This window comes from Eleutherodactylus coqui, chromosome 1 (assembly GCF_035609145.1).
Source record: "Eleutherodactylus coqui strain aEleCoq1 chromosome 1, aEleCoq1.hap1, whole genome shotgun sequence".
Classification (NCBI taxonomy): domain Eukaryota; kingdom Metazoa; phylum Chordata; class Amphibia; order Anura; family Eleutherodactylidae; genus Eleutherodactylus; species Eleutherodactylus coqui.
Genome location: NC_089837.1, coordinates 452,465,297 through 452,481,297, shown reverse-complemented (window position 1 = coordinate 452,481,297; position 16,001 = coordinate 452,465,297). Strand labels below are relative to the sequence as shown.

The 16,001-nt window shown below is 44.1% G+C and overlaps 1 protein-coding gene across 3 annotated transcripts in view; it reads left to right on the top strand.

Annotated features, from left to right (window-relative positions):
- The first annotated feature begins 1,963 nt into the window (after positions 1 to 1,963).
- FAM124A (family with sequence similarity 124 member A) overlaps positions 1,964 to 16,001 on the top strand; it is a 57,092-nt gene continuing 43,054 nt past the window's right edge. For all 3 annotated transcript variants that reach the window (XM_066583737.1, XM_066583730.1, XM_066583722.1), the window contains exon 1: positions 1,964 to 2,148. In XM_066583737.1, coding sequence (XP_066439834.1) covers positions 2,115 to 2,148 — 34 coding nt within the window. In that variant the 5' untranslated portion in view covers positions 1,964 to 2,114. The remainder of the gene's footprint in view (positions 2,149 to 16,001) is intronic.

Below are 16,001 nucleotides of genomic sequence, written 5' to 3'. Positions count from 1 at the left end.
ACAAAAAGCGTCTTCAAAGGTGTCTCTGCTTTAAAGGCACAGAAGAAGATGCTGGCTGGAGGGGACATGCCTGGCGATCGGGCCAGGCCAGGCAAGGTGAGTACAAATTTTTTTTTTTCATGTCAGAACCCCTTTAAGGGTAACTTTTCACAGGCCGACTATCTACTGAAAAACCACTCATACAAGCTATTTCCAGCAATAGTCGTCCTGTCTTGCTCAGTGTAAACAAATCACATTGAATAGATGCGGGCGGCCAGAAGAGATCTCCATCGCGCTCCACCTCCATTCACTGAACAAATATCGCTTGTGTGTGAAAGTCATTCAGAGAAAAAGTGTAACAGTCCGCTACATGGTAATAATGACCAAATGTGACTGTGCAACATAATAGAAGTCAATGCACTCACACTTCAGCTCGCAAGTTAACCCATCCATGACTCCCACATTGCAAGAAACCCCCAAATGCTGGATTTCTTGCGATCTGTGCGTTGTGGTCATGGCAACACGGCTGAATCGACTTCTGTTATGATATCGCAGAGCTAGACTGTGATCTTCCTCCGTGCGACCTGCGTCTCGGCCAAAGTCACTGTGTAGCCCTAGCGTTAAGGTGCTTCGATTATGGTTACAAAATTCGTTCAAATGAGCGAAAGTGACCAATAATCGAGCCAATTATGCATTTGTCTGTCTAAGTAGGCTGCATGAGTGCGAACGGGTTAGCGGTGACGTCACTCGCTTGTTCAAACGAGAATCGGATCGCCTCTAAGGACCTTTAAAGGGAACCTGTCACGTCCCCACAGCACCATAAACTAAATTAGGGGACGTGACAGGTATAGGAGAGCGCATACAAGACTCTGAAAAGAGTCCAATTTTCATGCCGCGCGTCAACGTCAGAGGGGGGCGCCGCTAGATCCCGGCAGTATAAAAAATCCGTCACCTGGCTCCCTCTCACGTCCCCTGACAGCACCGTAACTTAGTTTATGCTGCTGCTGTGGCAGGGTCCTTTAGGCAGGGTTACACAAACAGATTTGAATTACGGATTACGCGACCGCCATCTGCGCGGAAGATCCACGGTAAAATGTGGGCATTGAAATCATGTATTTTCACATTTTTCTTCACACTTGCGAGTATGAATTGCGTAAAAATCACAGCATGCTCTATTTAATTGCGGAATTCACGCGGACGGCCTCAATTGAAGTCAATGGATGCGAGTATCTCACAGCCCATTACGTATGTGCGGCGGAATCGCTCGGAACTAGCATACAAAAGCCTGAATTCTTTCTGGCTGCACAAGAGAGAGGAAATGAGAGAGAATTTCCTCCTGGGCAATGTTCTAATGTCATTCCCTGCTTGCGGGTTTTCTTCCGAACGGACGATACGCTGTGCATACGTTTACATCTGCGTGGAAAACCGCACACATCTACGATCTTCCGCGACCATTCACAATTAATTTCCGCAATAGATCGCAGGTCTTTCCCTGCGGATATCCTCATGCAGAATCGTGTGAGCGCGGCCTTAATGTGGCCATGGCCTGCCTTTGTTGCCCATAGTAACCAATCACACTGCAGCTTTCATGTTTCAGGAGCGCAGTAGGAAATGAAAGCTGCTCTGTGATTGGTTGCTATGGGCAACCAAGACCGTTTTGCTTTCAGCCAGCTTCTAGTAAGAACTGTAGAGTACCTGGTAAAGACATTCACACCGTGACTGCAGACTGTGTATTATCAGGGGGCTCCCTGTCTAGTCCTGCAGCTGCCAAGACCTACACAGAAGTTACACGGTTCACAGGGTCACTTCACCACAAACACCTCAGTTTCTCCCCGAAACCCCCCCTGCTAGGTATATAGTGGTAGCTGCTGCTGGTGACTGAGGATGGAGACGGGCGAGCTTATTCACTGGCCGATACAAAGGATGGGGGGAGGCGGGGCTGTGGGCTTCTAGGGGCGGCTTCATTCAGGAGAAGGAGAAGAAAGGAGAGAAGGTCAGAAGGCGGAGAGACCCAGGCAGGGGAGAGGAGGAGAGAGCCGGGACACCAGGGGCTCAGCCGGGGAGCTGCAGTTACTGAGGGCACATCACTGTGAGCTATGGCTCCCTGATCCCGGACATGGAGAAGACTGGAGAGGATGACTGCGAGGACTCGGGAGCTGAGACAGGGGGGTAGGTGATACCTCATGTGGGGGAGCCCAGAGACCACTGCTATAGGCACATGTACCTGACATGTAACATATCTGCAGCATGCATGCTCTATCTAACATAACCTTACATGTCTGTATCTGTACATGTCACCTATGGATCAGGCACGACTATAGGGGGTATATCTCTATAGGGGATATATCTCATGGCTACATGCAAAGTTACACATGTATCAGCTAGGACTGATACATGTGTAACTTTGTTACACATTTGTGATACATGTTACAACTGTGTCCTGAGCTTATTGTATGTGTGCAGGACACACATATATGCCTTCTTTAAAAATTAAAAAGAAGTTTAATTGTTGCCTTTCATGTGAATAATAATGTCAATTAGTTACACAAACTTCCGGAATGTTTACAAAACATTGATGTGACATTTATCTGTGTGATTCTCGCTGGAAACATGGATAGATCTGTAGATATCGGAGCCATCGGTAGGTATCTAGATGGGGAAGAATATATAGTATATAAGATTAGATCAGATATGTGTAGACTAATAAGGATGATATCAGACCGAGGTAGATATGTGGTGTAGATTATAGATATGTGCTGACTAAATAAGGATGATATTGTGGGCAAGAGCGGTGGATATATAGATGTAGATATGTGGTTATTTATATGATGATGGATACAAACATATAATACGAGATCAACTATATAGATGAAAATATTAATGGGATGCTTCATCGCATCCAATATGTCAGCTGCGATGCTGAGTGTCTCCCAATGCTGGATAGAAGACAATGCATGCAGCCTCTTCTGTCTACGGATGCTGCACGGGGCACAAATGTCATCATTTATGGCCAGTTTGGGATAAAACAACTGGCCGGACACATATATATATATATATAACCACATCGGAGTAGATGGGGGAGATTTATGACGTTTTTTCATATAAAAAAAAGTTGTAAAATTTGGCAAAACTTCAGCTTGTGCAAAAAGGTTGAGACTTTGGACAGTTATGCTATATTACGCCTCTTTCCCCAAAAGTGGCGTGGCTTGTCGGGAAGGGTTGTGGCCGCCCTGGACTAACACATTTTTGTATAATTTACACCAGAAACTAGCGTAAATTATAGCAGAAATCTACTCCACATCCTGGCTGGCATAGATAGCTGGCATGGATTTCTGTATAGGCTCACGGAGCAGACGAGACGTGCCCAATATATGCATCTTCATATACTAGGCACTGACGGGGATAATATTAGGACCGGCGTAGGAAACCCTGGTCTTAATGAATCTCCCACAATGTGAGTATTCGTGTGTGTGATTTCTTAATTTACTTTTTCATGGACCAGCGGTCTGTGTAAAATAAAATTGTGACAGTATGTCCTATTCTGGTGCAGTTCTCAGACCACAATCGCCCTTTCAAGTCAATAGGTACATTAAAAAAAGAAATGCACTCGCATGGCACGTGTGTGCGCTTCCCTTTTTTCCTCGCATCCATTGACTTCTTTGGATTCTCCTTGATTGTAGTTCAAGAAAATGAAAATCCGTATCTGAAATCTGCATTGTAGGCTTTATCAAGAAGGGCGAGTGAAAGTTGTACCTGCAAACATGTGCCCAGCTCACATTGGACGGCACACGGACACCCGCTGTCCAATCTGCACTGACGGTGCACATTGCATGTCCTATCGTCATCTGTGATACGGGCAAGAGTAGGGCATCCGATGATTTTTTTTTTTTCGCATGGTCCATTAGTCCGTGTGAAACAAATCGCTTGAATGTATAGCCTCATAGACCATAATGTGTCCGTGTCGTACATGAGCAGCACACGGACAGAAAATACACCCATGTGAATAAACCCTTACAAATGCTGAACAAGACTCAGAAAACAGAGAGCATGTCCTCATGGAAATCTATTCGGATTCTGCAAAATATCTTAAAAGTTGTAATCTAAGGATGGATTTCTCTATGTGGAGGGGATCAGTATTTAGGAGCCACACATCATGGCTGGTATTCATATTTCGATACACTTCTGTGCTCCCAGTATCTGTGATCCTCTTATCTTCAGTGTTTTTGGTCCTGTCTCTTGCTGCCTACCTGACACCATTGAAGTAATTAAAGGGACCTTTCATCAACTATAGGCACCATAAACCAAGTTATTGGGGACAGGTTGAGTATGAAAGAGGCTCCCCAGACTCCAAGTCACCTAAGCCAGAAGCACCACAGCTTAGTTTATGGTGCTTATAGTTAATGACCGACTCCCTTTAAGATTTGTGTCAACTGTCACGTTTGGTCATGCTCAGCGACATGTGCTGCCCGCTAGGGTCCCATGTGCCAGCTGAGAAGAATGTGGCACTGTGTTCGCCTGTAAGACTCTATAATGATGTTGGATCCTTTTGTGGAGGCAGAATCAGAACTGGACGAGTGTCAGAAAGCTGCCCCCCATCCTGATGCCAGCCTGGGGGTGATATTCTAGTATAAGACCTGATTATATAATGTTCAGTGAAGGGTTTATATGATGAGTGATGCAGTCTTTTGGGGCCGTGTTAGTCCCTCTTCACCTGTAGTTTGTACTTGCACTAGGGAAACCGCAGCATTGAGCCCAGGGGTAGATATTCCCTTGCGGCTGCACACATACTGACAGTGTGATGCTACTATGTTCCCTTTCACAGATCTCTACATTGGTGTTTAGTATACACTGCTGGAGTGTGAAGGCTTTGTGAAGACCACTTTCGGCCCAAGGAACCTCAGCAATCCTAGTAAATGGGCACGAAAGTCACAGATTGCACAACACTGACAATAGACAAAACAACATGGACTTGTTTTTTGTATCATAAAGTGTGTGTGTGTGTGTATATATATATATATATATATATATATATATATATATATAGTGTGTGTATAAATCAGCCATAGCATTAAAAGCACAAGTGGGGTACTATGTGGCGGGGCAGTACTGTAGTAGTGGGGTACTATGTGGCAGGGTAGACCTGTAGTAATGGGGTACTATGTGGTGGGTTAGTACTGTAGTAATGGGGTACTATGTGACGGGGTAGTAGTGTAGTAACGGGTTACTATGTTGTGGGGTAGTACTGTAGTAAAGTGGTACTATGTGGTGGGGTAGTAATATAGTAATGGGGTACTATGTGGTGGAGTAGTACTGTAGTAATGGGGTACTACGTGGTGGGGTAGTAATGTAGTAATGGGGTACTACGTGGTGGGGTAGTAATGTAGTAATGGGGTACTACGTGGTGGGGTAGTAATGTAGTAATGGGGTACTATGTGGCGGAGTAGTACTGTAGTAATGGGGTACTATGTGGCGGGTTAGTACTGTAGTAATAGGGTACTATGTCGTGGGGTAGTACTGTAGTAAGGGGGTACTATGTGACGGGGTAGTAGTGTAGTAATTGGTTACTATGTTGTGGTGTAGTACTGTAGTAAAGTGGTACTATGTGGCGGGGTAGTAATGGGGTACTATGTGGCGGAGTAGTACTGTAGTAATGGGGTACTATGTGGCGGGGTAGTACTGTAGTAATGGGGTACTATGTGGCGGGGTAGTAATGGGGTACTATGTGGCGGAGTAGTACTGTAGTAATGGGGTACTATGTGGCGGGGTAGTACTGTAGTAATGGGGTACTATGTGGCGGGGTAGTAATGGGGTACTATGTGGCGGAGTAGTACTGTAGTAATGGGGTACTATGTGGTGGGGTAGTAATGTAGTGATGGGGTACTACATGGCTGTGATACACTGTTTGTTCTTATACCTTTCTATCATAGTCAGCATTAGCCCTTTTGCCACTTTTGGTAGGTATTGACCACTGCATACTAGGAACTCCTCATAAGACCTGCGGGTTTGGAGATGCTCATACCCAGTTGTCTAGCCATCATAATTTGGTATTTTTACAGTCCCTCACATCTTTATACTTGCCCATATTTCTGCTTCCAAGTTCCAGAACTGACTGCTCACTTGCTGCCTAATATATCCCCCCCCCCCCCCACCTGACAGGCGCCATTCTTTATATCACCTGTCAGTGGTTTTAGGGCATGTTCACAGGAATGACTTTGGTATGGATTCCACACCAAATCCGTTAAGTTGCCGTGTTCACAATGCATATTTTTCCACCTTGCATTTGAAATTCAAGTTGCTAAAAAAAAAGAAGGCGTATGTCAAGTCTTAACGTGGATTCGCACAGAATTCATGTTAGAAATTCTAAACTCGGATCTTGCCCCTTCACAATGGCTACATCCACTTTAAGGGCTTGTACCAGAATTACAAGTTCGCCTCTTTCAACATGACAGGGGATAATTTGCTGATTAGTGGGGGGTCCTAAAGCTGAGATCCTCACCGATCATAATAACAGGGGTCCTGTGTCCTCCCCTGTACTTGTCGCTGTCGGTATGCCTGTGTCACCTTCAGTGACATCACACTGAATGGAGGGCTGGCTGAACATGCGTGGGTCAGCGCTCCATTCATTTCAATGGGGGTGATGGAAATACCTGAGTGTTCGCCGCTCGGCTTTCTTCGGCAGTCCTATTGAAAATTAATAGACGGCACCATGCTTGCATGAATGTTGCTCCATTTAGTCTCCTTCTCACTGTTGGGGTGCAGGAAGCCCACAGTGAGGTGGACGGTGGACCTAGAATGGATGGGTGGGACTGTCAGGGGTGAGCCCCCCACGATCAGCAAGTTAGTCCCTGTCCTGTGGATAGGAGATAATTTGTAGGTCTGATACAACCCCTTTAATGTTCTGGCTGATCGGTGTATATGTAGTGTATTTAGGTAAATGCAGGCTATGGGTTTGATAATAGTTAGGACATGTAATGTGTTGCATTTAAAATCTCAAAAAGTTCTGGAATTGAAGAAACTTGAGGTGACATGCTGCACATTTCTTTGCTTTCTAGGAAAACTGGGACAGTGAAGATATGGGATAGCGCCGTCTCCTGTAGATATTTACTTTATGACGGCTTGTATGATGACGCAGGACAGTGGGGAGATGGTTCAATAGCTGCCTGTAGACATGATGAGACTTGGCAGGATATCTGGGCTTTCTTGGAAAAAATGAACCAGATATTCAGAGAGAGTGTTGTTGGTTTTCTCACGTCTGTGACTAGGTTAATGAACTTGTAAAGATTTTTTAAACAAATTTAATAAGCTTACAGTGTATTTACGGTTACATATTTTTCTTTGGCGTCCTTTCAGAGTAATTGCCTGTACAAGCACTGGTCCATTATATAACCGGTTGATTGGTGCTCATTCAAAAACACTTGACATTGGATGAGGATTGGCTGCACAAACAACCAATTACAGCGTCCCCTCCACATACAATATTTATTGATTCTGGGACGACCATAAAAGAAAGGTTAAAGAAAATTAAGTAGATCTAATGCAGGTAAAGCAAGTCCTTACATATAAAAGTCACAAAGATGTGCAGATGTGTAAATCAGTTTCTTTGTAGAGGATGGAAGCTTCTTCAGGATCCTTGTTTGGTGTCTAAAGGGGCTGCTCATCCTAGTACAGGAAAAATGCAATATAGAACATGTAATTTTACTTTATAGCACTATAGTGATCCATTATCTAGAGTACAGAGCAGGGTTTTTCTGTCCCTACCGTACTTGTGAAAAGCCTATCTGTTGGTCAAGGAAAGCTCCGCTCTATCTAGTCTCTTGGCCAACAACATTCGAATGGGCCACCTTTTTACAGCACCCTTCAGGTTGATAACCAAGGAACAGGTTTACTTGGATTGCCATGGACCCACAACAGTTCAGTGACCACCACCATCTGCTTAGGTATGCTTCGTCATGATATGACCCTACTGATGGCGATCTGTACAGTTTGGCCATCCAACAGGCAGCCATGACTTTTGGGTCCCACCAATGTCCTCTTCTGGCACAACATACTCCTGTTTTTTCATGAGGCCCTTAGATTATGCAATGTTACTTGGCAATATCACTGTATATGGTCACACAACAATAGTAACCATGGAACCTTGAACACATCAGTTCTCTGGTGTTCGTGGTTCAACCCCCTTGAATTTCATAGTAAGAAGATGGCCATCTGTTGAAAATACCACCCAAATGTGAAGTCTATGTAGGAACGACAAGAGCAAGTTCCTCCGACTTCTGCTAAGATCTAAAACTCTTTACATGCTGCTTTTGTATACAGCCAGGAGGTATGCAGTCTTTTATTATCATCCAGTGATATACATCGTGGTTCCCGGGATGAGAGATATCGCCACAGCCCTTAAATACTACTTAGTGGATTGTTTATTTAGTGACCTGAAATGTACTGGTAAGAGACCGCAGAGCGACAGTGATTAATAGCATCCAATAGAACATAAAGCACTAGTATATAGTAAAGATAAACTGTTACATTCTTCTTCTATCACTCGGTGTTCGTGAACTAGTCCGAGGGAAGCAGACCACCCTGGTTGTTGATGACAGTGTTTGGGGATTCCCATGACGGGGATTGTAAAGAGTGATAATGTGTTATCCCTCAGGACAGATGTTATAGCACATGTCTGATTGTATCAGTTATATGCAGTGAATGTAACTCCATATTCTCGTTTGTTTGACACTTTTATGAATTCAGATAGGGGGGTCCCATATCCAAACCATTTGGATAGGCCATGGATGAAAAAACCCTGTTAACTTTAGTTAAACATTCTGATGTATGGAAAGACGTCTGCCACCTGATTTTAACAGTTTAACCTACTTGTATGAATAATGCTAACTCTACCTTTTATTTTGGTCAATAGACCCTCCAACTGCATAATATCCTGGTTCCTGTATGATTTGCATATGGCTAATAAACTGTCCAATAAGTTCTTCACCTTCCGCAGTGGTGTGGGCTCTCTCCCCCTTCTTTTGTCTAAAACTGCTCATTTGTGTCTTGATTGGTGTGTCCAGCTCAGTCACACGGAGACACCCGCGTGTTTCAGTCATCCTGCACCGCATAGAACATGGCAAATGATGTCCGCTATGCAGCACGGACGCAGATTAGTGGAAACACACAATGTCTCTGGCAGCCACAGTTGGACATTAGTGTTGAGCGAACAGAACCAGTCGAACCCCTGTTTCGAGTTGAACTTTGTTAAAAGGTTAATTTGTTGCAATCCCTGAACCACCTTCTTCTCCACTTTCTTCACCTAACTATTTTTTTCTCATTACCACCTTCTTCTCCACCTTCTTCACCTTCTTCTTTTTTTCTCATTACTACCTTCTTCTCCACCTTCTTCACCTTCCTCTTTTTTCTCATTACTACCTTCTTCTCCACTTTCTTCACCTTCCCCATTTTCTTTCTCATTAATACCTTATCTATTTTCCTTACCTTCCTATTTTTTTCTCATCACCAACTTCTTCTCCTCTGTCATCTTCCTTCCTTTTCTTTTCTTCCTTCCTTCCTTCTTTTCTTTTCTTCCTTTTCTTTTCTTTCTTCCTCCCTTCCTTTGTTTTCTTTTCTTTCTTCCTTCCTTTGTTTTCTTTTCTTTCTTTCTTCCTTCCTTCTTTTCTTCTTTCCGTCCTTCTTTTCTTTCTTCCTTTCTTCCTTCCTTCTTTTCTTTCTTCCTTTCTTCCTTCCTTCTTTTCTTTTTCTTCCTTCCTTCTTTTCTTTTCCTTCCTTCCTTCTTTTCTTTTCCTTCCTTCTTTTCTTTTCCTTCCTTCCTTCTTTTCTTTTCCTTCCTTCTTTTCTTTTCCTTCCTTCCTTCTTTTCTTTTCCTTCCTTCCTTCTTTCCTTTTCCTTCCTTCCTTCTTTCCTTTTCCTTCCTTCCTTCTTTCCTTTTCCTTCCTTCCTTCTTTCCTTTTCCTTCCTTCCTTCTTTTCTTTTCCTTCCTTCCTTCTTTCCTTTTCTTTCTTCCTTCCTTTGTTTTCTTTTCTTCCTTCCTTCCTTCCTTCCTTCCTTTGCTTTTCTTCTCTTCTCTTCCTTCCTTCCCTTTTCTTTTTTTCCTTCCTTCATTTTCTTTCTTTCCTTTCTTCTTTTTTCTTCCTTCCTTTTCTTTTCTCCCTTCCTTCCTCCCTTCCTTTTCTTTTCTTTTCTTTTCTTTTTCCTTTCTTCCTTCCTCATCCTCTTCTTCGTTTCTCCTTCTTTTCCTCCTCTGATAGCAACTCAGATGGAAAAACATTCCTTAAGGATGAGTATTTTTACGCTAGTGTGCACCTAGCCTTATAATACAATTAGGTTAAACTGTTAAAATCCGGTGACATGCTTCATGTTGGATGTTGTACTATATAAGTCCATAGTGTTATCAAAATGGCTACTTTTACAAAGAATAACAATCTAAGACTGGCTTAACACGTTGCAGCTGCTTTTGCCCTGGTTTTCTGAAATGGCATCAAAAAAGAATTTTCGCCAGGATTTCGGAAAACTGCAGCAAAAACCACACCAGGGCTGCAGTGTGTGAACCCAGCCTGATAATAAGCTACCAAGGCTGTGCTGAATTCTACCTCTCAACCATTGCCAAGTGCCATCATTCGCACACAAAACACATTTAATCAACTTGATTTCTGCACAATCTCCCTCTTCAGTAGGATTGCGTCTGTTTTGTAGATCGAGCGATTCAGGAAACACGGCTCTTTCACATGGAATTATTCTGCCCGGACGCAGCAGAATTGGCAGAAATCTGCCCCGAAATCCGTATGGCTAACTGCAGATTGTGATGGGGAATTGTAGGCCGATTTAAGTTGTTTTCAATTCCGCATCAAAATCCAAATTTTACTCATAGGGACTTTGCTGCTAAATTTTTGGCAAGACCACAAACTCCACTGCATCCTGACGGAATAATTTCGGCCATGTGAAAGCACCCATACAAGTGAATTGTGGTCCTGCTTATCATTCCATATTATGCACTGAGAAAGGCTATTAAAGGGGTTGTCCCGCGCCGAAACGTTTTTTTTTTTCTCAATAGGCCCCCCGTTCGGCGCGAGACAAACCCAATGCATGTGTTAAAAAAAACAAACGTTTAGTACTTACCCGAATCCCCGCGCTGCGGCGACTTCTTCCTTACCTTAGCAAGATGGCCGCCGGGATCTTCACCCACGATGCACCGTGGGTCTTCTCCCATGGTGCACCGTGGGCTCTGTGCGGTCCATTGCCGATTCCAGCCTCCTGACTGGCTGGAATCGGCACGCGTGACGGGGCGGAGCTATGAGGACCAGCTCTCCAGCACGAGCGGCCCCATTCACCAGGGAGAAGACCGGACTGCGCAAGCGCGTCTAATCGGGCGATTAGACGCTGAAATTAGACGGCACCATGGAGACGAGGACTCCAGCAACGGAGCAGGTAAGTGAATAACTTCTGTATGGCTCATAATTAATGCACGATGTACATTACAAAGTGCATTAATATGGCCATACAGAAGTGTATAACCCCACTTGCTTTCGCGGGACAACCCCTTTAAGTATGAAACCGCACAAAGGGTGAGAGCACATGGCGTCGAATGGTCACAAAATGTACCTGCAAAATCATGCAGTCATTGGCCACAGCTGTTGGGCGTGGGGTGGCCACAGGAGGTCATTTTGGCACACATGTGGCCAGTGTACGTCTATTTTTCAACTGTAGTCCACTCCTTTTTCCAACAGAAGGACATGCTTGAATAAAGGTATATTGTTTTCACAATGTTAGTCAATATCAAGCGTATGCAGTCGTATGGAATACATCTGGATCCATCCCAGTACATATGTGTATATGCCAGGCCTATATACCAAATGCAGTAAGGATGGTTCAGGATGTAGCTGGTGTACAGGAACAGCCGACAGATTTCATATAATAAAACTTTACATACAGTACTTACCTGCTGTATCATACAATTTCACAGCCTCTCCAAGTGCTTTCTGGGATATTGATGATATATCTTAAGACTCCCGGTATAGTCGCTGATCAACTGTTTGAGGAGGCTGAGTACCACAAACTCTTCCTTGGTTTGTGACGTCACGTTCATTGGTCGCATGGCCATAGTGCAGCTCAGTGCCAGTTGAATAGGATTGAGTTGCAATGCCAGGCACTGCCGTCACGAAATGTACGGGACCTGCAGAGAAGCTCACTGCATACAGATTTGCACAAATAGCATTGACTTGAGTTGTATAGTTCCATAGACTGCGGAAAATCCGCAGCATTTACAATAGCAGCAAAGTGAATGAGATTTTGAATCTCCTTCCCGCACTGTGAAATGGACATGCAATGTGCAGTATAAATTTGCGACATGGGGTTAATCCTGTGTCAAAAACCGCATCAAAATTCGCACCAAATGTATAGTTTTTGATGTGTACGCTGTGGAATATCTGCCACGGACACTCCGCAGCCCTTCCGTCCTATTTGGACATATCTTGAGGGCGCCACTGCATGAAGGTGGGCACCTGGATGAAACAATGAAAAGTCCAGGTGCTTTGGACAAACATTTACTGAGGCGTACTGCTAACGTGTTACAGGTCTATAATGAGCTTTTCGGGTATACCTTCCTGATGAAGGGTCATTGTAGACCTGAAACACGTTAGCTGTACAGCTCAATAAATGTTTAAGTATCAGTCCAGCCTCCTGCGGGTTACACTGATTGAGTTTCATTCTGTCTGACAAGCGCTGGGCAGCAGACTGGCATTTTACTGTTCTGTATCCAGTGTTGAGTGTGACTCCACTTTTAAAGGAGTTATCCCAAGGTAGACTTTTATCACCTATCCATAGGATAAGTGCTAAAAGTCTGATCGGTGGTCATCTTACTGATGAGACTCCCTGGAGAACGTGGGTCCTATTTCCCTCTTCTCGTCATAAGGTTTGGAAAGGGCAAATTTTACCAGGTTAACAGCTGTTTCTTGTGTTTTAGATCATTTTTATTTTGGGAGAAGGAGGAGCAAACATGGTGAGAGCTACAGCAGTTCCACAACCACATCCAGCAATACCACCTTGAGGACAGAGTATGCTCCTGATGGAAACATGAGAGCCATAGCTCCGTATTTCCATTATGACATATTTTTCATTGGGGGGGAAGTTGTAGGAGGAAACATGACGGGGGAAGGAGAGCAGCAGTTCCACCATCATCAGCAGCAACAGCAACTTGAGGGCGCAGTGTGGTCTTTGATATTAATTTATGCTGAGTCATATGTGAGTACAAATCGCCAGCGTGCTCACTAATCAGTGGAATCTGCCATGAGGGGGCAGAAGGCAAGGGAGATCCATGTCTAGTTCATTTTTATAAATGTCAGGCGATCCACATTGTTTGCGGACAGGCTTTGTAGCAAAGATCAAGGAGGGTGGCCACCCAGTAATGATCTGATGTTTTGATGTGGGCTATGTGACGGTCCTTCTGCAAGCAGCGCAGCATAAAAGCACTCATATGCCTCAAAGTGCCTAAGGGTGATTACCCACATTTCTCAGGGACATGCCTTAGAGTGTCTCCAGGCTTGTCCCGCCTTCCACATAGGATAGCTGTGGTTATTGATGGATAGAAGAAACATTGTACCTATTATATCCCCCTCCTTTTTCCTCTTCTTCTTCTTCCTCTTTACTTCTTCCATGGGTAGAGAAGACGCCCCCTTGCTTAAAGCCACCCTCCCCGCGGTTTTGAGTAATGGCGGACTGGCCAAACAGTTGGTAGTTTAGTCTCCCTTCCTCATCCTGTGGTTACAACATGTCATTGTCCCTGAGGCCTTGTAGTTCCTGTTCCAACAGGCAGACAAGAGAGTTGGTCATACTGATCAGTGCGTCCAAAAAAACTGCTGCCCATATGCAAGATGGAGGACACATTTGGTGACACCAGCAATGCATCCTGGCTGCTGATTAGCTCTACGCTGACAGCTACAGCACGCATTATGGGAAATTTGATTTTTCCATTGATTTTTCCCAAAAAATCAGTTCAGACTTACCTGATTCAACTTTTGCAAAAAATGGGGCGATTAAGACAAGCGACACTAATCTCTAACCCCCATAAAGACATACACTATGCAAAGAATATGAAAAAAAGTCTTTGTCCTATATTTTCCACTCTTTGCTGATCGCCCATTGCTCTGCTGTGATGACCAGGCCATGGAACAGATGTGGACAGAAGGAGCAGCTTTCCTAGAAACAGACTAGATAGAATGCTTGATAAGAGTGGAGAACCCCGGACCCGGTAATTTTATTTTGTGTATTATGTATTTGAGATCTATTTTTTTTTGCTAAGTATTACACTTCATACAGTTGTAGCTTCCATCCATTTTTATAACTGTGAATTAACTGAAAGTGTTTGTTTTGCTTCCTTCAAAGCGAGCGGCCTCTGCTATTTCTCCCTGCCGATGACAGTGTTTACATTAGAGCGGAGGGGAAACGTCCTGGGGCACTCCAGCTGCCAGAGAAGACGCTGGTATACTGGGACTCGCTGTGCTACAGGGGCCACTAATCTATAAGACTTTATGTATAGAATGACTTTTAGTCACTATTCATAAAGATCAGCCAACAAATTACTTATTGGGCTGATAGCTGGCGCTGACTATCCTTGTGGAAAATCCATTGCCATCACTCCTGAGGCGTGTAAGTATTTGTCTTTTGGGCATTGGGTCCATTAATGGCTGTTTGGGTACATCCATATAGCAGAGCGTAGCGGGGTAGCCCCCCATGCCTACTTTAGTTTGGACTCTGATTATGTGCCTTGTTTATTGTTATACTGATTATTGGTGTACTGTTAGAAAAGAATGTTACTGTCTCTTTAAGAAAAAGCGCGGAGCTGGGGGCGTTTCTGTCGCGAGAGTGGGATTGAGAAGAAATAAAAGGAAGTAGTCGTACGGTGTGTGTGGTGGTAGTAAGAAGCAAATTGCTGCGGATATTCCACACTGGTCTCCAGCCCGCAGGACCACTTGGTAGGGAAATGCTGAGCACACAAAGGGCATATCGAGGAAAACCCGACCTGCGCTGCCGAGATTCTGTTGGCTGACTGTAACGTTAGTGAGATAACCTATACTCCTAGTTTGAACTGCCAAGTGGATGGACTGAAAATGTGATCGCGACCTATGACTATGCCCTTGTATGTACACTACATAGGGGACCCCTGCGACTGGGCTTTAGAAAACGGCGGGAACATACACAAAGTGAGTCATAACATACAGTACTAAACTAACGGGAATCTTGAACTATAGGGGTGAGAGACCAGCTGGCAAGAGCTCACAAACTATAAGGAAATATACACATAGGGTACTATATATATAAACATAACTCTGCGTGAGTGGATCACCAGCCATGTTTGTGAATAAACAGATACAATATGCAGTGGAGAGAAGAGGGTCAGGTTTCCAAGTCTAGTAGTTGGGTAGATGGAGAAGAGTTTAGATTAGGGAATATAGTAGGCCTCCATAAAAAGATGTGTTTTTAGGGCATGCTTAAAGCTGTGGGCGTTGGGAATAAACCTGATTGTCTGGAGTAGTGCATTCCAGAGAACTGGTGCAGCTCAGGAAAAATCTTGGAGACTGGAGTGGGAGGTCCGGATTAGAGAGGAATTTACTCTAAGATCCTTAGCAGAGCAGAGATCCTGACAAGTGTGTAGAGATGAAAGTTTGTTAATAACCTAAGTATTTCTCCACCCCCATCTGCCACAGTTCCCGAAACACGTGGAACCAGATTTCACTAGATAGTCTTTTACAATGATGAAGTTACTGTATATCAAAGTGTAGAACTTCTAAAACGGAAATGTGTCATCAGTTGTACATTAAGGCACCAAACAGATAGCCTAGGATGGTTTCAGATGGCAGTAATACAACCACATTTTAGCATCTGTATTACAGGCGGAAGACATGGCGTTCCTGCTGTTCTACTGAACTGGACTTAGATCAACATAGTAGTTCTGTTCAGTAAAACCGCAGGGGATCCAGGTGTTATATCCATTATTTAACCGTCCTAATGGTATGTCCACATGGAGGGGA